The sequence below is a fragment of the Lepisosteus oculatus genome, chromosome 3 (genome assembly GCF_040954835.1).
Source record: "Lepisosteus oculatus isolate fLepOcu1 chromosome 3, fLepOcu1.hap2, whole genome shotgun sequence".
Taxonomy (NCBI): Eukaryota; Metazoa; Chordata; class Actinopteri; order Semionotiformes; family Lepisosteidae; genus Lepisosteus; species Lepisosteus oculatus.
The window spans coordinates 7,889,116-7,914,290 of NC_090698.1; the positions used below are offsets into that span (position 1 = coordinate 7,889,116).

Consider the following 25,175-nt stretch of genomic DNA (forward strand, 5'->3'; position numbering starts at 1 on the left):
GTCTATATAAACGCGTGCCGCGACCAAAGCGCCTCAGATGCGCTAAGAGCGCACTGGGGTGTAGATCTGGAAAAGGGGAGGAGACAGAGGGTAGGGACCGCGTTTATCCCAAAACGCGCAAAAAATAATCTCCGGTGCCGCTGAAACAACGCACGAACGCGAGCAATCGCTATCGGATACATTCCGGTTGCTGTTGTGGACTAAAAAAAGCGCCTCGGTGTTAGTTTTTGTTTTCTTTTTTGCTTCCTCCTGTTTCAAAAGCGGCGTGCCGAGGGGAGACGCGTCTGTTTGAATAGAGAGGATGCACGGACCGCCTTCCGGCGACAGCGCATGCCCACTGCGCCTCATCAAGAGAGTTCAGTTCGGCATCATCAGCCCCGATGAACTTGTAGGTCTTTTTTTTGCGGGGAGGGGAGAGGGGTATTAAACACATTCTTGGTCTTTTTAAAGCAAGTTCTGTCATTAATCTTTACAGCTTACTTGTGCCATACATCCATATTGCGTGTTGCCTTCTTTTGAGAGTTTTTCACGTCTTATGAGTACAAGAGTAGGAAGTTGAGAAAACTAGTTTCTTCAAGTTTTCTTGAGCTGTTGGGTTATGTTTAGATCATATATATATATGCCTTCATCTTACCTTTTTGTGTTAACCTGTAAAAAAGCCTAGACAACACATTCTTTCCTATAATGCCCAATAAGTTATGTGCACCAATATATTAGTTCGGAATTAAATCTTAGTGATTGAAGGCCAGCCATCTGTGTAGCGCACGCTCCTGATGAAGTATTAAACCACAGTTCACAACAGATCCCACGTGTGTTAATTTGTCATGAATGGTACACGATCTATAATAAAAGTTACTCGTTCCTCCTCCGTACAGTAGTACTTTCGTGTTGTGGCTTGACATAATTTGTGTGTGCTAGCAAATAAAGTAAATTTCTCCAGTAGCTTCTTAAGGTTAACATTAAATATGGGGTCGATTTGGACAAGATAATTTGTCGCTTTATTTATGCCCCCACGCTGCGACCGACAGGGTGGCTTCGGAAAGCACGATGTTATATTTGGAATGAAGTTACGACCATATCTTACTCAAGTGAAGTTATGATTAATATTGAAGTTTTGATTTTTCCTTTGTTTTTAATTGGCAGCAGTCACATTTTGGTTCTTTTAATTAAAAAAAAGTCCAGGCAGAAGGCAGCGAGGAGAGGTTATTTTAGTTGGAGCTTTTTAACGAGTTGTGTTCCAGATAACGATCATACGGGGTCAAACCCGCCTGTCCTTCTGCTCCTATAACCCCAAGTGCTCCAGTCGTTCCAGCAGTGTTAAGGGGACTCTGCATGCTTTTATTTAGGTTCTGTGAGCCACTTTGTCTATGGAAAGGGCTTTGGTAGTTTAGCCCTGATGACTGACTGTTCTCAAAGGCTTCTGGTTGGGTGTGATGAGAGTTGACGGCCTGTGAGTGGTGTTTGTGAATGGGGCTGTAGAAAGTGCCCCCACAACAGGACTCTGACGAGTGGCACCCCAGCAACGTGTTCATCCTCGTATCTCATTTTGTTCCTCCACCACCTGCTTTCTTCCCTCGTTAGAAACGGATGTCAGTCACAGAAGGGGGTATCAAGTACCCCGAAACCACAGAAGGGGGTCGCCCCAAGCTGGGGGGGCTGATGGACCCCCGGCAAGGCGTGATCGAGCGGTCGGGGAGGTGTCAGACGTGCGCAGGTAAGGGACTGAGAGATGAGATGGAACTTTTGTCTCCCAGGAGAATGTTTTTTTAAATGGAGACAGTGCTTCAGTACATCTGAATGCATAGCAAAACATTGCACATCACTCGCATAACTTGTCATGACTGTGTTGTAACATACCTGGTTTATTGCCAGGGGGAGAGATTTCAGGGTTACCAGTTTGGGGCTGCAGTAAGAATGTGATGGGACACCCTGCTTTTGTCACATGCTGGTGTATAATTAAAGCCATTTGCATTAGAACGCATAGCCTAAAGGATCACACAAATACACTTTTCTTTCTGCCTGCGCCGGGGGAAGACTGTGGATCACCATCAGCGTTTTCCTAAATCCAGTTCAAATCTGTGCAGATGACCCCTTACAGCATCTAAAACTTAGTGGTTTAATGCTGCACTGAGGAAAAATACAGTGTAAGTTAAGCAATAGCAGCAGTTCTATTCGGTCAGTTTTTTTTTAGGTAACACTAGTCTGCGATAAAAAAATATTTATCTTAAGCTGTTCAGTTTTGGGGGTCTGCTTTGTTTGGGACAGCTCATCGCATGCTTTGCTCTAGTGCCATGTGTTTGGGGGTGGCACGGGTCCTGGCATCGTTGACTGTGGCGCGATTCCTCCACCTCTTTTCCTGCTTGTCTCCTAATCCCGGTGCCTTGTCCTCTCTCTCTCTCTCTCTCTCTCTCTCTCTCTCTCTCTCTCTCTCTCTCTCCCCCCCCCCCCCCCCCCCCCCCCCCAGGGAACATGACGGAGTGCCCGGGCCACTTCGGTCACATCGAGTTGGCCAAGCCCGTCTTCCACGTTGGTTTCATCAACAAGATCATGAAGGTGCTCCGCTGCGTCTGTTTCTTCTGCTCCAAGCTCCTGGTGGACTCGGTAAGTGACCCTTTCCCCTTCTGCGGTGCGGGGAGTGCATTTACTGGGGGAGCTGTCGTCACGGGGGGGTGGGTGGGGGAGGCCTGTTACCTTTATCTGGAGTTCCAAGAAGCGCGGGGCTCGTCCCTCTCCGTGCGGTTTTTTGTTTAACGCAGTTCCTTCCCATCCACCCCCGCAGAACAACCCCAAGATCAAGGACATCCTGGGCAAGTCGAAGGGGCAGCCCCGCAAACGGCTGACCCACGTGTACGACCTCTGCAAGGGCAAGAACATCTGTGAGGGCGGCGAGGAGATGGACAACAAGTTCGGTGTGGAGCAGAACGAGACCGAGGAGGACATCACCAAGGAGAAGGTTAGGAGCCCCTTCTGTCTCGCTTGCTGGCTGTCTCCACTTCTTCTCCGTTTCGGCCTGCCTTTCGGTGCCCGCCTCCGTTACTCTCCCTGTGACCCCTTCTCCTCTTGGAGTCGGCTGTTCTTCCCTGTAGGCGCCTTGACTCAGGTGTTTTTCTCGTCTTTGAGAAGAGGAGGCTGCTGCTGCCTTCGCTCACTCTATTTTCCGCTGTTTCCTAGAGACTCACACCTCTCCGTCCCGCCCCGCCTCTCCCCTCTCTCTCTCAGGGCCACGGCGGCTGTGGCCGATACCAGCCGCGGATCCGCCGCTCGGGCCTGGAGCTGTACGCCGAGTGGAAGCACGTGAACGAGGACTCGCAGGAGAAGAAGATCCTCCTGAGCCCCGAGCGCGTCCACGAGATCTTCAAGCGCATCTCCGACGAGGAGGACATCATCCTGGGCATGGACCCCAAGTTCGCGCGGCCCGAGTGGATGATCGTGACCGTGCTGCCCGTGCCCCCGCTGGCTGTGAGGCCGGCCGTCGTCATGCAGGGCTCTGCTCGAAACCAGGTACCTCCTGCTGCAGCCCGGGGCCGAGGAGTCTAGACTGCAGCGGTTCTGGCGTAGGCAGAGTAGAAAGTGCTAAAGAGCAAGGATCTAGCTCTCAGGAGATGTGGCCATGCTGACACCCTGCAAGCTACCATGCTTTGTTCTAGTCTCAGGTGTCAATGGCTTGCTTTTTGTAAGTTTAAAATATGTGCTTTCATTTTCTTTTCCTTTCACCACCAACACTGCTCAGCTGTTCATTGTCCCATTGCTCACAGGAAACGAGAGTCATCTTATCAGATTAATTTGCTTGTCGTGCCCTATGCTGTTAGACTTTGATGTTTGATTTTTTTTTTTGAAGGTACTGTAGGAACTTTACATATTACCCCAGGAAAATTAAGGGAAATCTTAAAACCCGTCTCGGTGTGCCAGGGATGATGGAGTGAGGGTCACCTTGCCTAAAAGCTGGTGGGTGGACACTGCTTGAGCAAGTCAGAAAGGCACAAAAAAGCAATTCAGGGTGTCTGTATGGCTCCACCAAGATACACCTTGGAGATGCTATTTTTTGAAAGGGGACTTTGCACAGTGTCTGACCAAAATGACAGATTTGTGGACTGGCAGCAGAGGCTCATTTTAGTAGTGTAATCCCACCCATGAATGGCTCTCTGGACTTGTTATGGCACAGAGTAGTTGAGCAGGAAAGCTACAGGTTCAGCCTGCCCTCACCTCGGAACTTCACTCCAGTCTCAGTGCAGACACGGGGAAAAGCTCCGGTACGATGAGCCTCTGGGCCAGATTACGTCCTTGTACATCCACCACAGCGTTGTCCACAGCAAGAGCGCCTGAGCTTTGCGTTTTGAAAGTGAAAAGCAAAACGCCCCCTTTCCTGTGCAACTGGTTCCCGTTTCCCTGGGACTGGCCGGTGCTGACAGGCTCTCTCCTTCAGGACGACCTGACTCACAAGCTGGCCGACATCGTGAAGATTAACAACCAGCTGCGCCGCAACGAGCAGAGCGGGGCGGCGGCCCACGTCATCGCCGAGGACGTCAAGCTGCTGCAGTTCCACGTGGCCACCATGGTGGACAACGAGCTGCCCGGCCTGCCCCGGGTAGGGGCGCGATCGCTCGCCGCTCCTGGTTTCCTGTCCTGCGTCGTGCCGTCGCACTCTCTGACGCCCCCTTGTGTTTTGTCCCCCCCCCCCACAGGCCATGCAGAAATCCGGCCGGCCGCTCAAGTCCATCAAGCAGCGGCTGAAGGGCAAGGAGGGCCGGGTCAGGGGGAACCTGATGGGGAAGAGAGTGGACTTCTCGGCCCGGACGGTCATCACGCCCGACCCCAACCTGCAGATCGACCAGGTGGGCGTCCCGCGCTCCATCGCTGCCAACATGACCTTCGCCGAGATCGTGACGCCCTTCAACATCGACAGGTGAGCTCGCCAAGGGCTTTCTTGGCTGCCCCCTAAAACCTTCAGAAGACGAACAGCTTTGTTTTGAAAACCTGAAATGGTTCGCTGCTGCTGTATCGTATATAAAGTATTTAACCAATACAAAAAAAATAATGATTTACCGCACAGTGACAAAGAATCAAACTAAATAGTTATTTGAATACAGATCTGATCAGTATTTGGGAGTGCAGGATCAAAGCTGCTCTCTCCTAAAATCAGTCAAAACCCCACTTCGACTTTAATTCCAGGATTGAGCAATTGCCATCAGTGTAGCCCTTCTAAGTTTTTTTTTTGCAGTTCAGCGTTTCTTGAAAATGCGTCGTGTTCAATAGAAGTTTCTGTTTTCTGCCCTTCATCAGGCTCCAGGAGCTGGTGCGCAGAGGAAACAGCCAGTACCCAGGAGCCAAATACATTATCCGGGACAACGGAGACAGGATAGATCTTCGATTCCACCCCAAGCCCAGTGACCTGCATCTTCAGATAGGATACAAGGTCAGGCCCAAACCTAGTTTTAAAGCAATTCTACCTATACTTTCTCATAAAAGGAAGTAGATTTCTGTTCTGAGGCCAGGAGGCAACCCCTGAGTGTGCCCGCCTTGTGAAATCACATGACCAGGACCCTTGCGTCGTGTATCCTGAGCAAAGACAGACATGTTTTCTGTAGTATGCTGCAGCTTTCCTCTCATGCCCTCTGTTTTTCAGGTGGAAAGACACATGTGCGATGGGGATATCGTGATCTTCAACAGACAGCCCACGCTGCACAAAATGTCCATGATGGGGCACAGGGTACGAATCCTGCCCTGGTCCACCTTCAGGCTCAACCTCAGGTAATGTCTGCTCCCATGACGTCCAATGTTTTTCTTTTTTAAACGGACAATCCTCATTGCAGTGACTTTGTGCTTCCTGAGCGCTGTCAGTGTGCCACTATCTTTTCTGTCTTTTTTTAATAAAGAAAGCCAGTCCTCCACGGTCTCTTTCAGCCTGGTCAGTCCATGAGGATTTCTTGGAACACATGTTGTTCCTCAAAAATGTTATGTTTGTTTCTGTATGCTTATACAAGCTTCTAAATCTGCCAGATCCTGGGTCTTTCCTAGGACTTTCTCTCTTACCAGCTCTGCTGTTCTTCTCTGAATCTCTTGCTTCAGAGCTCATTACCCTCTCAATCTATCCATTTCACTGGCCTGACACCAGTGCTCTAAATCAGGCGTTCCCAGTCCTGGTCCTGGAAGCCCATATACCTGCTGGTTTGTGTCCCAGCTTCTCTGTTTGACACAGTCAAACCCTTGATTGACCTCATATTTGAACTTTGACTTGAACACTTAGGTTGTCAGCCCTTCAGTGTTGGAGGCTGCCTTGTTACTTTTCATGGTCTTGATCTCCGCCTTTTGGTTCAAAGAAATTAAATTGCAAAGTTCTAATTAAGCAACCTGATTCAACCAGATTTGGATTAGGGGAAATGACCAGTTCAGAGCCACAGCCACTAGCCCCCAAATCTGCCTCTCTATCCTCTAGATTTCCCCTTACTCAGTCTCCTCTTCCTCTCTTAAAACCTCCTCAAAGGTCAACTCCCTCCACCCTGAAAGCCCTTTTCTAGATCTCATCCTGCCCTTATCTCCATCTGTTTCCTAGCTTTTCTCTCCTGGAATACTTGTGGTCTGTTTTGGTTGCCGCGGTCCAAGAGGGAATTGCACCTTTTAGAGATGGGAAAAGGCACACCCAGTCTTTTCTTAGGGTTTTTCGCCCAGCTCTCCTTCAGGATAAGCAGGCACACGGTGTCCTGGGGAGACATTTAAATTGTCTGAGAATGTGCAGGAGTCACCACTCTACAGATGGAGGAAGTCTGAGCCTTCTTCCTAACCTCATTGTAGAAGGTGATTTGGGCTGTTCTTGAACCGGCAATGTTGGTTTCACAGGTAAACCAGCGAGCTGCGCCAAGTGGCCGCTGCCCGTCTGTAACGGTTTCTATGTTCCCCCCCCCTGCACAGTGTGACCACCCCGTACAACGCGGACTTTGATGGCGACGAGATGAACCTGCACCTGCCGCAGTCTCTGGAGACCAGGGCCGAGATCCAGGAGCTGGCCATGGTGCCGCGCATGATCGTGACCCCGCAGTCCAACAGGCCGGTCATGGGCATCGTGCAGGACACTCTCACCGCCGTCCGCAAGTTTACCAAGAGAGACGTCTTCCTGGACCGGGTACGACTAGACCAGTTTTGTTCCCCACCCCCCCCACCACCCAGATGTGCGTCTTTAACTCTTTTTCCAGTTGCAGCTGGATGGTGTACCTTTCCGTGAACATGTTCTGTGGATTAATCTGCTTTGTTCAGCAAGGTTAAACTCAAATCAAGGAAACCATGGCAGACGCTGTAGAAATTCATAGTCCCAGAATTGATCACAAGCACATTTGGAGCAGGAGCCCCAGTGTGAGGGACCTTCAGATTGCTCAGTGCTTGCAATCTGTGCAAGTGCACACTGCCTTCTGATGCTGTAATTTCCTTTCCAAATCCTGTGTCAGTGCATGCTGTGATTTCCGAAATTCACTGGTTTTATGTGAAATCCTGTGATGTAAAGTGGAACATTTACACAGGATCAAGCATCTGAGTGAGTTAGGTTGAATGGCCTCTTTTTGAAACCAGCCTATTTCATATTGTTAATCAAACCATCCTTCTTGTAAAAAAAAAAAAAAAGCCCAGTAATTCACGTGTTCCGATGATGTACAAATATCACCAGCATGTTTTTCTGCTTGATCTTCTCCTATAGGGGGAAGTGATGAACCTTCTGATGTTCCTCTCCACGTGGGATGGCAAGGTACCCCAGCCGGCCATCCTGAAGCCACGCCCTCTCTGGACGGGCAAGCAGGTGTTCAGCCTTATCATCCCCGGGCACATCAACGCCATCCGCACCCACAGCACGCACCCTGATGAGGAGGACAGCGGGCCATACAAGCACATCTCGCCAGGGGACACCAAGGTCAGCTAGTGGCAAGCCTCTGTCTCTTTGTGACCCCAGGGTCTACTGGGTTTTTATTCTGTCTGAGCCCTGTTATCGGAACTAAATTTCAGACGCAGAAGTATATGGGAAGTCATGCTTTAAATGCAGACTGTAGCATCCTTGGATTAGACCAATCACAGCTATATAAATCATCATAATCCCTTGACTTTAGGGGTTGAATGGTGTTGTGCAGCAGTGCCTCAGGACCAAGATGCTGACAAAATGCCTTAAAGAATGTGTTCCCTAGATTTATGTAATTTTGCTCGTGCCCCCTCCTGGCTCACTCTTGGTGTTTTCAGGTCATTGTGGAGAATGGGGAGCTGATCATGGGCATCCTGTGCAAGAAGTCTCTGGGTACTTCTGCTGGTTCCCTGGTGCACATCTCCTACCTAGAGATGGGCCATGATGTTACCCGCCTCTTCTACAGCAACATCCAGACTGTGGTCAACAACTGGCTGCTCATTGAGGGTGAGAGCTCAAGCATGCACCCTCCTCTCCTGGTGACAATTCCTCCTTTATAGCTCATCCAAAATGCTCAAGCAAATACGACATGTATAACTGTGTGCTTTGATGTCTCCAACACCAAACAGTACAGCGATTTGCAGTTAACACACCCCCACCCTATTTCCTCCTGATCTTATCGGGTGAATTTTCTGCTTTTTTTCTCCTCATTCCTTTCAGACTTGCTCTTGGCCTCTTCTGCCTTCCCTGGCTCTCTTGCTTTCCAAATTTCTCCCTCATACGTTCAAATCTCGACAGTTCAGACGGGCCTTCATAACCTGTTTTTTTTCTTGTCCAGGTCACTCCATCGGTATTGGAGATTCCATTGCTGATGCCAAGACCTACCTGGACATCCAGAACACCATCAAGAAGGCCAAGCAGGATGTGATAGAGGTGAGCTCAAGGCTGAAACCAAGCCTTTATAGCTGACACCATCAGGTGATCCCAGAATTCTTCTATTCTTGTAAGTGAAAAGTTCCTTTTCCTTATAGCACATTTTGAACGGACAGTGGCTTGTACATTTAGAGCAGTTCTGCCTTGGAATGAAAACGAAAACGTTGACCCAGCTGTGCCAAAATGCCTCATGGAGAATCTGCACTTTATAGAACCAACCCCCTGCTGTCATTAACCCCTGTCTGCCGCTGCCGCCTCTGCTGCTCTCCAGGTTATCGAGAAGGCCCACAACAATGAGCTGGAGCCCACGCCAGGCAACACGCTGAGGCAGACCTTTGAGAACCAGGTCAACCGCATCCTGAACGACGCCCGAGACAAGACTGGCTCCTCCGCCCAGAAGTCCCTCTCCGAGTACAACAACTTCAAGTCTATGGTGGTGGCCGGCTCCAAGGGCTCCAAGATCAATATCTCACAGGTACGCAGGGTGGGGGGTGGGGTGCACTGGCTCCTGTCTCCAGCAACAATCTGTTTGATTATGACTGTTGATTCTTCAGTTATTTCAGTTTATTTCAGTCGTTGTAATCATGATACATTGGGCAAGGGTCCCTCACTGACCTAAACTGAGAATCTTTTAACCTGTCCCAGTCATTATAGTTTACAATGTTGCCTAGGAACTGATAGTGGGGAACTGTTGGTACCTGAGGGGATGGAAAATGGCGTTGCACTGAGTAGAGACCTCACCCCTTTACTCCTCCCCCTTCTTTCTGCAGGTTATTGCCGTGGTGGGGCAGCAGAACGTGGAAGGCAAGCGCATTCCGTTTGGGTTCAAGCACCGCACGTTGCCCCACTTCATCAAGGATGACTACGGCCCTGAGAGCAGGGGCTTTGTGGAGAACTCCTACCTGGCTGGCCTGACTCCCACGGAGTTCTTCTTCCATGCCATGGGAGGACGTGAGGGGCTGATCGATACTGCCGTCAAGACTGCCGAGACAGGTAAAGGCAAAGAACTCTGCTGTTCAAACCTGCATAGTCAATGCATATCAGGAGTTGGGTCCCTTTCCAGGCTTGTCTGCTCCGAGAGCAATTTCTCCCATTCAGTGTCAAGAGCCTTGCTGATGTTTAGAGCATGGGGAGAGGTAGGTGTGGGCCCAGGCCCGAGAGGTGTCATGGTAGTTCTGTAGCTGCAGGAGCTGTATCTAGACCCGCGCGGTGCCTGACTTCTGCTGCTTCCCTGCAGGGTACATCCAGCGACGACTGATCAAGTCTATGGAGTCTGTGATGGTGAAGTACGACGCCACTGTCCGTAACTCCATCAACCAGGTGGTGCAGCTGCGCTACGGTGAGGACGGGCTGGCAGGGGAGGCCGTGGAGTTCCAGAACATGGCCACACTGAAGCCTTCCAACAAGGCCTTCGAGAAGAAGTGAGTGACTGGACCCACACACAGTCACTGTGCACAAGCTCTGGGCACCCAGAGAGCAGGGGCAGGATTGTTGAGCCCGAAACATGTGGGAGCCCAAAAAAAGAAAACATGACATCTTTGAAAATTGAGTTTTGCAGTTAATTTGCAAAACGGAGCGAATGGTTGGTCATGTCATCAGCCAAGGGGAAAAAAAAGATCTTTTAAATTCGGCTCCCTCACAGCTGTCTGCTCTGATTTTACATTTCACAACTTCTGTGGCTGAAGTGTCACAACCATTGAGAACAGATTTCTATAAAGGATGTGTTGACCAGAAGGAGGAAGTAGACGTGGAGGTGCCTTGCTACTCATTGTTTAGTAAGGTTGCAGCTTCCATTTCAAGCAGGTGTACTTCCTCCAGTTGTCCAGGAGATGGCAGACTTGTCTTTTTGTTTGAGTGAAAAATGCTCAGATGAATTGCAGTGCTTGGCCATTCTTCCTCATGGGTAAATCAGTAGCTCTTCCTTCAGACCTATAAAGCTTTTTTGATGGACTCTGCAGGACTTGAGTTTGAGACCCCTCGTAAGCCATTGTAGAGTTTCATTTGCTCATTTTATGTTTACAATTAGCAACTGCTGTAGTTGACCTTCTAAAACTGCATTGCCTTGTAATTAAACACATGCAGTTGGAGCCCAATTTCTACTTAAATACAGGTTTTTCACCTGTTTCTCCAAAGGAATTAGAGTCCAAATGCATGTTTACCGCTGCATGTTCATATGATGTTTCTTTCCCTTTCCCTCCTCACCCCCAATCTTTGCCTAGGTTCAAGTTTGACTACACCAACGAGCGTGCTCTGAGGCGCACCCTGCAGGAGGACGTAGTGAAGGAGGTGCTGACGAACGCTCACGTGCAAGGCGAGCTGGAGCGGGAGTTTGAGAAGATGAGAGAGGACAGGGAGATCTTGCGGGCCATCTTTCCCACTGGGGACAGCAAGGTTAGTGCAAGAAAGAATTCATTAGGGATGTTCTTTGCTGTAGTTGAACAGTACTCCTCGCTTTCTGTGCTTAGAGTGCTATAGCAGTATGTTGCTCTGTTTGTGCGGTGAATTCACAGCATCATCTCATATTGTAATTGAGGGTTGTTTTGTGGCCTCCTTGCCACTAGGTGGTGCTACCCTGTAATCTGGCCAGGATGATCTGGAACGCCCAGAAGATCTTTCGCATCAACACGCGCACCCCCACTGACCTAAACCCTCTGCGTGTCATTGAAGGTACGGCACACGGCTTGCGTGCAAGCCCCTGCAGGTTTGCAGATTGTGCAGTTGGCTGGTAAGGGGGGGAGGGACCTTGCTCTGCTTTGCCTGATCTGGCTGGTGGCTGGATATCCATTTGCTAAAGCAAGATGCCTGTATTTCCTGGTGTCCCCTGCTTCCTTCGAAAAGAAATCAATGGGTCTGGGGCTGCAGCAGCCTCTGGCCTCAGATTAGGGGGATTTATATCTTCTCTCGTTTGCCCACTTGCTGGCCTCCTCTGTCCCCCAAGGTCCAGGCACAGAGGTTAGTGGGTTTAGATTAGTGTGGCTCTGATCCTGGCCCTTGGGCCACAGCCAAGCAGGTACATGTCTTAAATTAACAGCAGTGATCCTATACTTGGCAATTCATGGGTTAGGTCCACTAAATTGTTTTCCAGCTCAGTCTCTTAAATGAGCATAATAGACCTAATTACCAGCTCAGCTGAGCATATCTAATATTCTCAGACATTTATATTTATAAGTTGTTTAAAATTCATAGTCATTTTGTTTGTTGGACAGTATCTGTAAAACTGCTGACTTGTGTCCAGTTAATCTTGTGTTAGGAGAGTGGGCCCACAAGTAACACTTAACATTTCTGGGTTAAGTTTCTAGTAGGTCGAAGTGGTTCTATCCAAACCTGTCACCTCGGCTCCTTTTCTCCAGCCTAAGCTTTTTCAGATTGTCCTGCTTGGATAGTTCTCCTTGATCGTCCTGCGTTTGGGAGCAATATCTGTGCTTAAGTGCTTTATTCACCCTCACCCCCCCCCGTACTGAAATCCCAGGGGTCCAGGAACTGAGCAAGAAGCTGATCATTGTGAACGGGGATGACCCCCTGAGCAGGCAGGCCCAGGAGAACGCCACCCTGCTCTTCAACATCCACCTGCGCTCCACGCTCTGCTCCCGCCGCATGACCGAGGAGTTCCGGCTCAGCACCGAGGCCTACGAGTGGCTACTGGGGGAGATCGAGACCAAGTTCAACCAGTCCATCGTGAGTGTGCTGGGGAGGGGGAGGGAGCGAGGCGTGTTCTCTTTGTGGGTTCATTTTCTGGTTATTCCATTTCACGTCATTGCTATATATTAAAACTCATAACAGCGCAAAGCCTCATCGGCTTTCCAACAAACCCCTCTGCTGTTGATCTTGTCTGATCAATCCCTGAAGCCCAGCTGACAGGGACTCTGACCTGGGAAGACGGATGTGAGCTGGGTGTTGGACGGTCAGGGGGCAAGGACGCAGAACCTGTGAGCCAGTCTGAGGTCCAGTCATTCCAACTGTGCAAAGTCTGCTGCAGCTCAGAGTCTTGAGCCGGCTGAGCTTTCCTGTTCGGTCTTGTAAAAAGATCCTTAAATATTAATGGGCTTTGAACCTGATAGATGATGGGCTGTTCGGTGCAATCACACGAGGTCGTGGTGCTCCTAAGAGGCTCAAGTTCAGACTGGAGAGCGGGTTTCTGGAGAACTGTTAGCCCTCTCATCGAATTCTTCACACGTCCCGCCCCGCTGTCTGCAGGCCCACCCGGGGGAGATGGTCGGAGCTCTGGCTGCCCAGTCCCTGGGTGAGCCGGCCACCCAGATGACCCTGAACACCTTCCACTACGCCGGCGTGTCGGCCAAGAACGTCACCCTGGGCGTCCCGCGTCTCAAGGAGCTGATCAACATCTCCAAGCGCCCGAAGACGCCCTCGCTCACAGTCTTCCTGCTGGGCCAGGCAGCTAGGGACGCCGAGAGGGCCAAGGTAATGTCACTGTAGTATTCTCCATCTCCGGGCCCGCACACGAAAACGATAATGCTATTTGTTGTGTGAGCTGCGCAACGTGATTGTGAAATTGGGTCCACATCCAGATGGATCTAGAGTGGACACTTTCCTGTGGGTCATAGCAGTGTTACCATGTGAATGTAAGAATGTAGGACAGGAACATGAGGTTGTTCGTTTTCCACTTTTCCTGTCTGTGGGCTTTAGCATCAGTGTATGGACTATCATAGTGTGATAGTTTGTTCATTTGTTATTCAAATGTGATTTGTATAAAACCGAGAGTACTGATAGACTGGTTTATGGGGAAGGTGACAGAAGGGCTTCAGTGCTTTGGAGCCTCAAGTGAGTGTTTCCCAGTGCTTTCAGTGTGGAAGCTTTAAAGGAAGACGCCAGGTGAGCTGAAAATGAACGCAGACTTGAATTACTCCTGATGTGCAAACGTGGCCTGGGATCAGGCTTGGAACCCACACATTAACCCTCTTCCTTCCTCCTCTCTGGTGCTCCAGGACATCTTGTGCCGATTGGAGCACACCACCCTGAGGAAGGTGACGGCCAACACTGCCATCTACTACGATCCCAACCCGCAGAACACGGTGGTGGCGGAGGACCAGGAGTGGGTCAACGTCTACTACGAGATGCCGGACTTCGACGTCACGCGCATCTCCCCGTGGCTGCTGCGCATCGAGCTGGACCGCAAGCACATGACGGACCGCAAGCTGACCATGGAGCAGATCGCCGAGAAGATTAACGCAGGTCGGTCTCCAGGCTCAGGGACAGCTCCATTGCAACTGTCCCGTTGAGTTGAATGGCAGCAGGCGCCATTGCCAGCGAAGTCCTCGCGTTATCTGTCCGTTTGCGGTTTCAAGGGCTGTGACTTTTTTCCCCTACATGAAACGTGACAAGTTATTCTCAATGCTCTTTGCAGTAGGATTTGTTAAGGGTAAGGGGGCTCTCATTTGTGATGTTTACCAGAATAAACGCTAACCAAAATTTCAGTTATTCTGAGAAGTGATGCAGCTCTTTAAAGCTACAAGCCCACAGATTCACTGTACCTTTTGTCAGAGTCATGCAAGGTGGGTTGTCGCTACTTTTGGTTTGGGGTGAAGTTTTTTTTAAGAGTCTCTCCCCCATCCCAGTTTGTCTAAGGACCACTAGTTGCAATATGTCATGTCAATCAAATCCCAGTATGAAGTGTCCAAGAATCCTTAAAAGTATTAGAGCAGGGTACTAGTCTTGAGAAAAGAACGGCAACATGTTCCTGTAGCACTTTGTCTGCATAAGGTGTGTTGAAGGACTTGGTGTTCACTCCTGAAGCCATGTCGGTGATATTTAAAGTTACAATCTCTAGCCATGCGACAGCCTCCCATGGGGTCTTCACCTCACCAATCTTTTCTTCCCCCCCCCCTTTTCTGGTGTGTAAAGGTTTTGGCGACGACCTGAACTGCATCTTCAATGACGACAACGCAGAGAAACTTGTGCTGCGAATCCGGATCATGAACAGCGATGAGAACAAGTTCCAGGAGGTAGGGGGCATTCGTTTGCTGTTGGATGAAGGTGTCACCCTGCACGCCCACAGGTGCTCCCTCTGCCACGGGGAGCTGAGAAGGCGTGCGGAACGGCCGCACACAGCTGGTGGGCGGGGTTGGGGAGTTAACTTGCAGCTGCTCCCTTGAGAGACGGTACAGGGTGTCTGGTGATGTGAGTGAGCCTCATTTCCTCTCTCTCTCCCAGGACGAGGAGGTGGTCGACAAGATGGACGACGACGTCTTCTTGCGCTGCATCGAGTCCAACATGCTGACTGACATGACGCTGCAGGGCATTGAGCAGATCAGCAAGGTACACCCCCTCCTGGCTATCTCACCCACTTGCCACCCCTCCTTAAGTAAAGCACTATTACCTGTCCTAGTAATAGTTAATTATCATTAAACTGTTTCTTTATGGAGGCAGACCATGTATGCGTTTCCAGGAAGGAGTACTGATAAAAGCAATGCCACAGTTTTATTTTAAACATCTGATAAACTTTCAGAATCATCATTGTAATCTCTTAACCATCGGCTGCTTTCACTGATAGAGTTCCTGTCTACACAGCTTAGTTAGGAAGTTGTGCGCAGTGAAAAATGCATTGGCTATATACTGGTGCGGCTTCACTTTGGAGCCTTAAAGGCTTGCCTGCTGCTGTTCAAGATCTGGGACAGGACTTAAGGCTGTTCTGTTTTTTTTTTTCCTTTGCTCATGTTGGCTCCCACCTTCTACAGGTGTACATGCACCTGCCCCAGACGGACAACAAGAAGAAAATCATCATCACGGAGGACGGGGAGTTCAAGGCCCTACAGGAGTGGATCCTGGAGACGGATGGCGTGGGGCTGATGCGTGTGCTGAGCGAGAAGGACGTGGACCCCGTGCGCACCACATCCAACGACATAGTGGAGATTTTCACGGTAAGAGCTGTGGTCAGCCAAGTGCAGCACCATGCATAAGGACAGGTGAGGAAGAGGCTTGCAGATGAATATCGCTGCACGCTATGTTGATTTAAAGCTCTGGCAGGCCTCCGCTTATGTGTGGGATTGCTTGGAATTCATGGCTATCTGCAAATGTGCCATGGTATGCCATTGATACAGGCTCAAGGGTAGAATAAGCTTGTAGTATTCCTGATCTCTCGGTGGCAGCAGGAAGTTCCACATGTCAAAAAACTGTTCAAGTTTGATTCTTGAAGAGAAGCATTGATTTGATCTTTCTTGATTGACTTGGGTAGATCCGTTTTTGCTCATCAGAATTAATGGTGGCATGTTTGCACATGGCCTTTCTCAGGTACTGGGCATCGAGGCGGTGAGGAAGGCCCTGGAGAGAGAGTTGTACCACGTCATCTCCTTTGATGGCTCCTACGTCAACTACCGCCACTTGGCGCTGCTGTGCGACACGATGACTTGCCGTGGTCACCTGATGGCCATCACCCGGCACGGTGTGAACCGGCAGGACACAGGACCACTCATGAAGTGCTCCTTCGAGGAGACGGTGAGCCGTGCAGCCGAAAGAGGGCAAACCCTAAAGACCCTTGGCTTTTGAGGTCATTTTGGACTTCTTGGGCCGTACGGTGGCATTGAACCTGCCCTGTCTCTCGCCCCACCCAGGTGGATGTTCTGATGGAGGCGGCTGCCCATGGCGAGAGTGACCCCATGAAAGGCGTGTCGGAGAACATCATGCTGGGCCAGCTAGCCCCGGCTGGCACTGGGTGCTTTGACCTGCTGTTAGATGCTGAGAAGTGCAAGTTTGGCATGGAGATCCCCACCAACATCCCTGGCATCAGCATGGCTGGCCGTAAGTCCTGTCTCTGCCTTCAGCCTCCTGGTGTCATTGTTCATGCTGTATAGTGAAAGTGATGAGACCCATATTGCAGTTGATTGATTTATTTAGGGTTCTTGAGTGTGGGAGGTTCTTGCACTGGGAATGCAGGACAGCAAACAGATTGTGCTAATTTGATCATCTTTGTGCAGTGGGGGGAGTTTTGTTTCTTGGCAGAAAAAGACTTTTCATTGAGTGGTCTTGAACCCAGGCTGCGCCTAGCAACGTATCTCATACAGTCAGTTTTTATCACTGTGGTGTGAAGTTGAATGCAAGACTTTTGTTTCTGCTGTGGTGGTTACTTAAAAAGTGTAGAGTACCAGAAAGTCAATTCTCTCTCTTTCCAGCCACTGGGATGTTCTTTGGCTCTGCGCCCAGCCCGATGGCTGGCATGTCCCCTGCAATGACCCCATGGAACCAGGTAGCCACTCCAGCCTACGGAGCCTGGTCCCCCAGTGTGGGTAAGTACACTCTGTTCTCTCTTCAGCCACAGCACCTTAAATTCATTCTCTTTCCCTGGTTATACCCCTTCTGTGTTGTTAATTTAAGCAAAATAAACCCCGCCAAGTGCCCAGCAATGCAACCTCAATGGCAAAGTTACCAACCTTTAGCAGATCTTAGAAGCTTAGCAAGGCTGGACCTGGTCCATTCTGGGATGGGAGACTTCTAGGGACAACCAGGTTGCTGTTGTAACCTAGTTGTACCACTAGGTGGCAGTCTTCCTCCCAGACTAAACTTCCCAAAGATCATCTGTTCCAGTATGGTAACAGTGGACACTGCCCTGCAGAAACTGCCATCCTTTTGTTTGGTACTTGCCTTTTCATGTTTCCTTTTCTCTCGGCTCTTTAGGAAGTGGAATGACCCCAGGTGCAGCTGGATTCTCCCCCAGTGCTGCCTCCGATGCCAGCGGCTTCAGCCCTGGCTACTCCCCAGCGTGGTCCCCTACACCTGGCTCTCCTGGCTCGCCAGGTCCTGCCAGCCCCTACATCCCCTCTCCAGGTGAGATGGCCAGAGATGACTTCTGGCTCTTGTCGGGACTAACATCTGATAAGTCGCGGACCCTCAGGACCACATGGAACATTGTGCACCTCAGCATCTAACCAGGCAGTTATAGCTTGAAGCTGATGGCAACTGTAGACAATTCAGTCATTGGAGATTGAGTTTTTCTTTATTTGTCCAGAAGATTTCTTAGTGTTACTGTCTTGTAGCCTGATCTCAGTAATCAAGGCTAAATCATGTTGGGTCTAGTTGGTATGGGACTGGATGACCAACAAGGAAAACCAGGTTTTGAATGCTTTGCTTGAAACAGGATTTCCAAACCAGTGTCCCAGTATGATGGTTGTGGATCCTGTGCTGTAGTAATCTTCCAATGAGATGTTAAACCAAGATGCGTTCCAGAGTTTCCCCACTGTAGGAGCACAGAACAAACCATTTTGTTAATTGAGTAGTCTGTTTGCATTAGTGATGACTCCACTAACTAGTTCTACTTTAGCTGATCTCAAGAGGAAGAACCCTGCACAGGTGGAGTCTTCTAGGGGTTATGGCCCAGTTCTTTGTTAAATCAGATTGAAAAGTCTGGGATCACATTTTCTAATTAAGTTTTCATTCATTCTTTCTTTAGGTGGCGCCATGTCTCCCAGCTACTCCCCCACTTCCCCTGCTTACGAACCTCGATCACCTGGGGGCTACACCCCCCAAAGTCCAGGCTACTCGCCAACATCCCCCTCCTATTCCCCAACCTCCCCTTCTTACTCCCCTACCAGTCCGAACTACAGCCCCACCTCGCCATCATACTCGCCCACCTCCCCTTCTTACTCGCCCACCTCTCCGTCCTACTCGCCCACCTCTCCCAGCTACAGCCCCACCTCGCCCTCCTACTCCCCCACTTCCCCCTCCTACTCGCCCACCTCGCCCTCCTACTCCCCCACGTCTCCCAGCTACAGCCCCACCTCGCCTTCCTATTCGCCCACCTCGCCCAGCTACAGCCCCACCTCCCCCTCCTACTCCCCCACCTCTCCCAGCTACAGCCCCACCTCCCCCTCGTACTCACCCACTTCTCCCAGCTACAGCCCTACGTCTCCCAGCTACAGCCCTACGTCGCCCAGTTACAGCCCCACCTCCCCCAACTACACCCCTACCTCCCCCTCCTACTCTCCCACCTCGCCTTCTTACTCTCCCACGTCACCCAACTACACCCCAACCTCGCCCAACTACAGCCCCACATCCCCCTCCTACTCTCCTACATCGCCCAGTTACTCCCCGACCTCCCCCTCCTACTCGTCCACTAGCCCCCGCTACACCCCGCAGTCTCCCACCTACACCCCCAGCTCGCCCTCCTACAGCCCCAGCTCGCCGTCCTATTCCCCAACCTCCCCCAAGTACACCCCCACGTCTCCCTCCTACAGCCCCAGCTCTCCAGAGTATACCCCGACCTCCCCCAAGTACTCGCCCACATCGCCCAAGTACTCCCCGACCTCCCCCAAGTACTCGCCCACCTCGCCTACCTACTCGCCCACCACCCCCAAGTACAGCCCCACCAGCCCCACGTACTCGCCCACCTCTCCAGGTTACACCCCCACCTCCCCCAAATACTCGCCCACCTCGCCTACCTACTCGCCCACCTCGCCCAAGTACTCGCCCACCTCCCCCACCTACTCGCCCACCAGCCCAAAGGGCTCCACCTACAGCCCCACCTCGCCTGGCTACAGCCCCACCTCTCCTACCTACAGCCTCACCAGCCCAGCCATCAGCCCGGACGACAGCGACGAGGACAACTGAGCTGGCGCGGGGGGCGCGAACTGATCCACTTCCTGGCGCCCTGCCGTTTTGCCCGTTTCCCCAGCTGCAGCTGTGCCCGGCTGACTGTTTCCTCGAGCGTCTCTTGGAAGGATCGCCCACCCCCAGCTCTTCCTTCGGGGGGTGGCGGCAGAGGAGCCCTGGTTTCCCGACTTGAGTGATTGGAACCAGCGTCCTTACTGCTATTTTATTGAGGAGACATGAACGATTGGTATGAAATGGCTGCTTTCTGTAAGAATTTATTTAATGTTTCTTTTTAAGGCTTCTGTTAAGTCCATTGTACCCATTGTAAGGACAAGGAAATCTTGGTTTAAAGGCTTTGTATATATTGCCCTGTCTGTCCCTCCCACCTTTCCTTCTCTCTCATTTTCCTGTTTTTTAATCTTTTTGTTTTGGACTGTGAACTGCACACAGCAGGAGTTTGAGAGTTTGTGGGCTACTGAGCATACCTGTAGCCCTCGTCTTCATTTAAAAAGATTTGCTTTGATCTAAAGCTTAGGAGCTTCTTTTTTTAATTCATGAATTACGCCCCGGAATTCAGAGGGAGACTGACACCATTTTAAAGGATAAAATTTCACCGGTTTTTATTTTAAAAAAAGTTTAAAATCATCAGCTTGCCTGTAATTTGGGAAGGAACAAAATAGGTTTGTTAATTTGCAATCTATAGTGCACAAACAGATCTTATTAAACAGTAAGTTATTGAAGCAGTGTCTCTTAATCGTAGTGTGTTGATCTAAGGTTACTTTGTATACAATTATATATAACATAAAACCAGAAAAATTGAATTATAATAGATCAGAGGAAACATGGCTGTTTCTGGGAGCAGGCAGTAAGAGTTAAAGCTGGTTTTCCAGGTCGGAGTACAGGTGAAAATAAAAGGGGACAATTCTGTGCCCATAATTAACTTTCTGGGAGGCACAACTTTTGGAATCACAGTTGTTTAAAGAGATTTAACCTTTGAGGTATGCAAGATGTTTTGTTTCCTTGCAATAATCTATGAATATCTTTGAAAAGGGAAAAAAAAAACTAAAGGTTTAATTAATAATAGCTTCTGTAAGGCTGTGATGGAACCAAGTCAGGGATCGAAATCTTTCTTGATCTAGCTGTGAATCACTTTAGGGATAGAGGACCTTTGTCTTTTTAGCGTTTCAACTTCAAATAGATCTTCCATATACAGTAAATCTCAAGTCCCCCGCACATGCACCCCAGCTCTGCTATTATTTTTCAGTTCCTATCTCACTGGCTATTGAAAGAGGAAGTTTGCTTTGTTTTCCAGCTGTCTAGTCTAGCTGGAGACTGGCAACTTGTGACCTTTTAAATTGACGACTTCTCTTTTCAGGACTGTTAATAAATAGGTTTTCTATTCTGTTGCAACTTTCAAAACATGAAGGAGTTCCCAAGAGCTCTTTTAAAATCCTACAGAAGAATAGTTACTAAACAGCTGTGAATAAAAGTGTTAAAGTTTATATATTATATTTATATATACAATGCTTATTATTGGAGCCAGATGAGCCCAGTGTTGTATGCAAGTTTGGTAGAAGATCTTCAAGCTTGGATATGGAACCTTCCTAGTTCCTAACACTAAAAGTACAACGGTGGTTATTGTAGAGAATGCTAGTACACCTGTAAGATGTATAGAGGATGACATTATTAAAGATTTCAATTGTAATTGTTAGCCCTCATTGTACAAGGAACTGTATTAGATTTTTTTAAAGACTTTTGAATCTTCCTGTTCCCTTTGTGATACCCAAAACCCATCCAGAGTGCATTATTCTGGTCAGTATTATACCATCGTCCAAACTGCTCTGCAGCATAGTCATGAAGTAAGATAAATGATTAGTGTTGGACAGACAGGGCAGGTGAGGTGTAGACTAAATGAGCTTGGAGAGGCCCAAAGCTTCTTTTCTAGGATGAGTGTGAGGCAGAGGAACCCCTAGTTCTTCAGGTTAGGGCGATATCAGTAGTATTAGGCTTGCTTGCCCAAATTTAACCCTGGATAATCTATGATTCTGGAATTGGGGGATCTGTGAAACCATTGAATAGTCCACTACTAAGACGGAATTGGCCAAATCTGCTTGGAGATCTTCTAAAAAAGCCCACCCATCCGTTCATCCATCTCAACTGATTCCTTGTTGCAATTGGAAGGGAGAGAGAAGGGGGGGACAGGGGGTTGGGGAGCTGTTGTGGTGCTTTTCTTTGCAAGAGTTCCTTGTCCTTCAGTCCTGACCGATGGCTGATGAAGGGTGGGGAAAGTCCGGTAGGGAGCATGATGACAGAATCGTGTGATCATATGGTGAGAACTAGTCCGCCTTGCCGGATCCCGCAGGAGATGTCGTTTTTATTTAATAAGCAGTGGAGGGGGTGTGGTCGGGCCTTAGTCAGTGTTGTGGTGCCACCAAGCAAGATGCTCCCACCCCCTTCCTTTCTGCTTCCCAGGCATTTTGCAGCCTTTCTCTAGCTTGTATACGACTTTTTTTGTTCTTTGTTTTATTTCGATTCACTGTACAAGATATTTAATAAAAAGGAATTGCTAGGTATATGCTCTGTGCTGATGGACTTTTCTGGGGTTTAACGAATCTCTCTTGCTTTTGTAAAATAAGCAGAGCTTGCTCATTTGAGATGGGCTTTGTGTTAACAGTCTCTTATGAGGGGCATATCCTATTTTTTATTGGAATGGGGAGGCGTGGAGCACCGTGCGGAAGGTTGTGAGATATTGAAAGGTACCAGCACAGTCCCATGGCACTTGGTCTTGCTCTGGGCTGTTCTGATGTAAGGGCGAAACAGCTGTACTGTGGGGAACTATGTATTAATTGTGTGAGGATCGCTCAATAAATCTACCTCAATACAGGGGAGACACGTCTCGGTGCAGTCCACTCCAAGCCCTACGGTGATCCAAAATCCATGTTGGGTGATGTGGAGTGTACAAAGGATGTGATATGACTCTTTAGTGATCACTCTCCCCACTAATGAGTCAGGCACGCTGGCAAAGATTATGAAAAATGCTTGTGGATTTGGGGGGCCTTCTGTATCCTCAGCAAGCAGCTTTAAGTGGGGGACAGAAGCTTGTGAGAATGAAATCTGATTCCGGTCAGCCAGTTCATGTGTCATCTTCTGAAAGTTTCAAGGGAGGTGCAGGGGACACGACACCACAGCTACGATGGTGAAAGTGTCTACTGCTGCTCCCACAAATGGAAATTTCAGCAGGTGTGGTTGCTCTATTATAATAATTCCCCACCTAATTATAAAACAGCCGTGTGTATTTGCACAGTGGCTTTGAGATGGGACTGGAAAATTCCCCCCCTCCCCCCCCCACCATCGGCAAAGACGCGTGAACCATTTGGCGTTACGGTGTGTGAGGTGATGGAAGTAAAAATGGACCGTGGGTCTCCTGTTTCCTGTTCAGGTAGATTGCTTATTGAGTGAAACTCGTAACTGTACATGCCAGCTGTGTTATGGATCTTTAGTTACAGAGCCTCTGAAAATCTTAATAGGCTGAAGACTTTTCTGGGCATCACGCGGTCCTTTCAATGCAATGCCCTCGCCTCCCCATCAAAAAAAAAAAGTGATTTTTGTTTTTCTCAAATCAGTGTTGGTCTTTCCTATTAAGTCCTTATCCAGCTGTGTGAAGTGGGGTATGGTTGCCGGAGTGCGTGTTTGAGAGTGAGTGTGATTTTGCAGTCAGGGTGAAACTGTGGTTCGTGCCGGAACTGTTTTTGGCTGTTCTTCAGAGCAGGTGCTACAGGTGGCACTGTGATGGCCAATTTGTCATCGCGATGGCCCTGTTGGTATTCCGATTCATTTCCCACTCGCTGATGGGTAAATGCGCCACCTGGCGCACCATCTCAAAGCCATTTTCACCTACCAGGCCAGCAGTCTGTGCGTTCGGACCGCGGTCACCTTACTGTCCTGAAAAGAAGCAGACGGGATCTCTGGTTGCACAGGGCTCCCGCAGTTGACGTATGTGCGTGTTGATTTTTGGCTGGCTGGGCGAGGATGAGAGTGTGAATGAATGAATTCATGACAAGACAGGGTTTTGTATGCGTGTCTAAGCCTGGACAGGGTTTGTGGTTTAAAAGAAAAACAATGGATAAAATGGCCACTGTATAGAAATTGTTACGTTATTTCTGTATCTTCTGATTTCTTTTTTTTTCCCCCTTGGGAATTGAAAATTAAAGGTTTTAATAAAGTTTTTTTTGTGGAAAACCCTGTCCCGTTGTCTTTCATTTAACCTGATGTTTCCTATTGTGTGGTTTTGAACAGCTGTGCTCCAGGCAGAAAGTGAACCGGCCAGTCTCTTGAACTGCTAAGAGTTCTCATTCTTGAACTTGCAAGAATTTTTCTTAACTTGCTGCCTGTAGTTCCATTGCTCTGAGGAGCATTTCAGGGTTCAGAGGTGAAGGGCCTGGTATAGGTACAGCAGTTCTAGGTGTCTTAAAAGCAGCAGCAGCACCTAATGAGGTGGAAGAAGTTGAAGAAATTGGTACAAAAAGTCAAGAAGCTCCTGGCAGTTCAGAGCTGAGCTGCAATGACCTGACCAGGATTGAACACACTCTGGGATACCGAGGTTTAGCAATTGTCCGTTTGGTATAAAGACAGTTCTTGGGGTTCTTGACACCAAAGGTTTTGTCTCCAAACTAACTCTTCAAGGCAGCAAAGAAGGGGGAAACTGATCTGATTGACACCATGAATGGATCAGTTCTTTGCTGCCTTTGCCAGGTTGCATTACGGTCGACACTAAGGTGCGTTTATAAAAGACCTACATTGTCCCCAGTAATGCTCTATGGATGCGAGACCTGGTCACTGACCAAATATCTATGCGCTCAGTTGGATGCAGGCGGTGTGGTGCCTGCAGAAGATCCCCGCGGATCCCCTATACCAGATGCCTAACATATGAAGTTCAAAGCACCACCGGTTGCCGACCAATCTCCCAGTTGGTCCGTGCAAGGCGACATCGCACGAGCCGCCCCTGTGTCGGGATCCTCATCGCGCGATCGCTGCGGCACTTCAGAAACCCCCAGCGAGGCCGACCCAAACCCTTTGAATAGGGTAAATAAATAAATGGGGATAGCTGGCGGCACATTGTGGACACCACTATGGAGTCTGCCGATGATTAATTTGCTTGTAGTGTCAAAATAAATGGAAAACCTGTTCTGAAGCCTCTAGCAGGAGTGGTCATTGGTGAATTACACCACTGTAGATCTTGAGGTGTACGATTTGGTTAGATTGAATGCACACTCTTAATGATCTGGCTTAATTGCTCTAAATCTGATGCCCCCCCCCCCCCCCCCCCCCAGACATAAAGACCCCCTGTATCACCAAGTCTGTATTAAAATGAAATGTCCTGCTTGATTGCCGTACTTTCAAGGCTGCAGGTGGGGAAATGAGAAGGATCCGTTTCTTCTGCATGATGGGATTCTCCAGCCCTGGTAAAGCAACCCAGAAACATCCAGATGTTTGCAAACAAGCTGCTTGTTGGTAACTGCTGGTAACTTGTAACTGCTGTTACAAAAGGTTCCTGCAGCTCCCACTGTTGCCAAATTGACTGTGCTGGGTGGAAATCTTTAAATAAACCACACCTGCCAGTGCCAACCGCGAGCAAGATCTCGACTTTGTAGTGGTTCCAGTTGAATAGAGGAAATGTTAGTTCTGTTATCTGTGTTGGATGGCATGAGATCACTGTTAACATGGCTGTTAATGCACTGTTTTGCTGTAAAAGGTTGGATCTAACTGTCTGTCTTGCGGTTATGCAGAAACACTGCTTCAGAGAAGAGGTATTGGGTTTCCTGTTCTATACTGG

The 25,175-nt window shown here is 49.2% G+C and overlaps 1 protein-coding gene across 1 annotated transcript; it reads left to right on the forward strand.

The window, feature by feature from the left end:
- The first annotated feature begins 30 nt into the window (after window positions 1-30).
- Window positions 31-23,581, forward strand: polr2a (RNA polymerase II subunit A). Its single transcript, XM_069186568.1, has 29 exons — window positions 31-388; window positions 1,582-1,714; window positions 2,465-2,601; window positions 2,780-2,953; window positions 3,220-3,501; window positions 4,424-4,585; window positions 4,683-4,903; window positions 5,281-5,413; window positions 5,624-5,748; window positions 6,907-7,117; window positions 7,682-7,891; window positions 8,212-8,380; window positions 8,712-8,806; window positions 9,078-9,281; window positions 9,577-9,799; window positions 10,044-10,227; window positions 11,026-11,197; window positions 11,368-11,473; window positions 12,276-12,481; window positions 13,001-13,225; window positions 13,750-13,996; window positions 14,666-14,766; window positions 14,975-15,079; window positions 15,499-15,681; window positions 16,052-16,255; window positions 16,372-16,558; window positions 16,930-17,043; window positions 17,432-17,581; window positions 18,204-23,581. The coding sequence occupies exons 1-29, from the start codon at window positions 302-304 to the stop codon at window positions 19,358-19,360; spliced, it is 5,907 nt and encodes a 1,968-aa protein (XP_069042669.1). The 5' UTR covers window positions 31-301; the 3' UTR covers window positions 19,361-23,581.
- The last annotated feature ends 1,594 nt before the right edge of the window (window positions 23,582-25,175 follow it).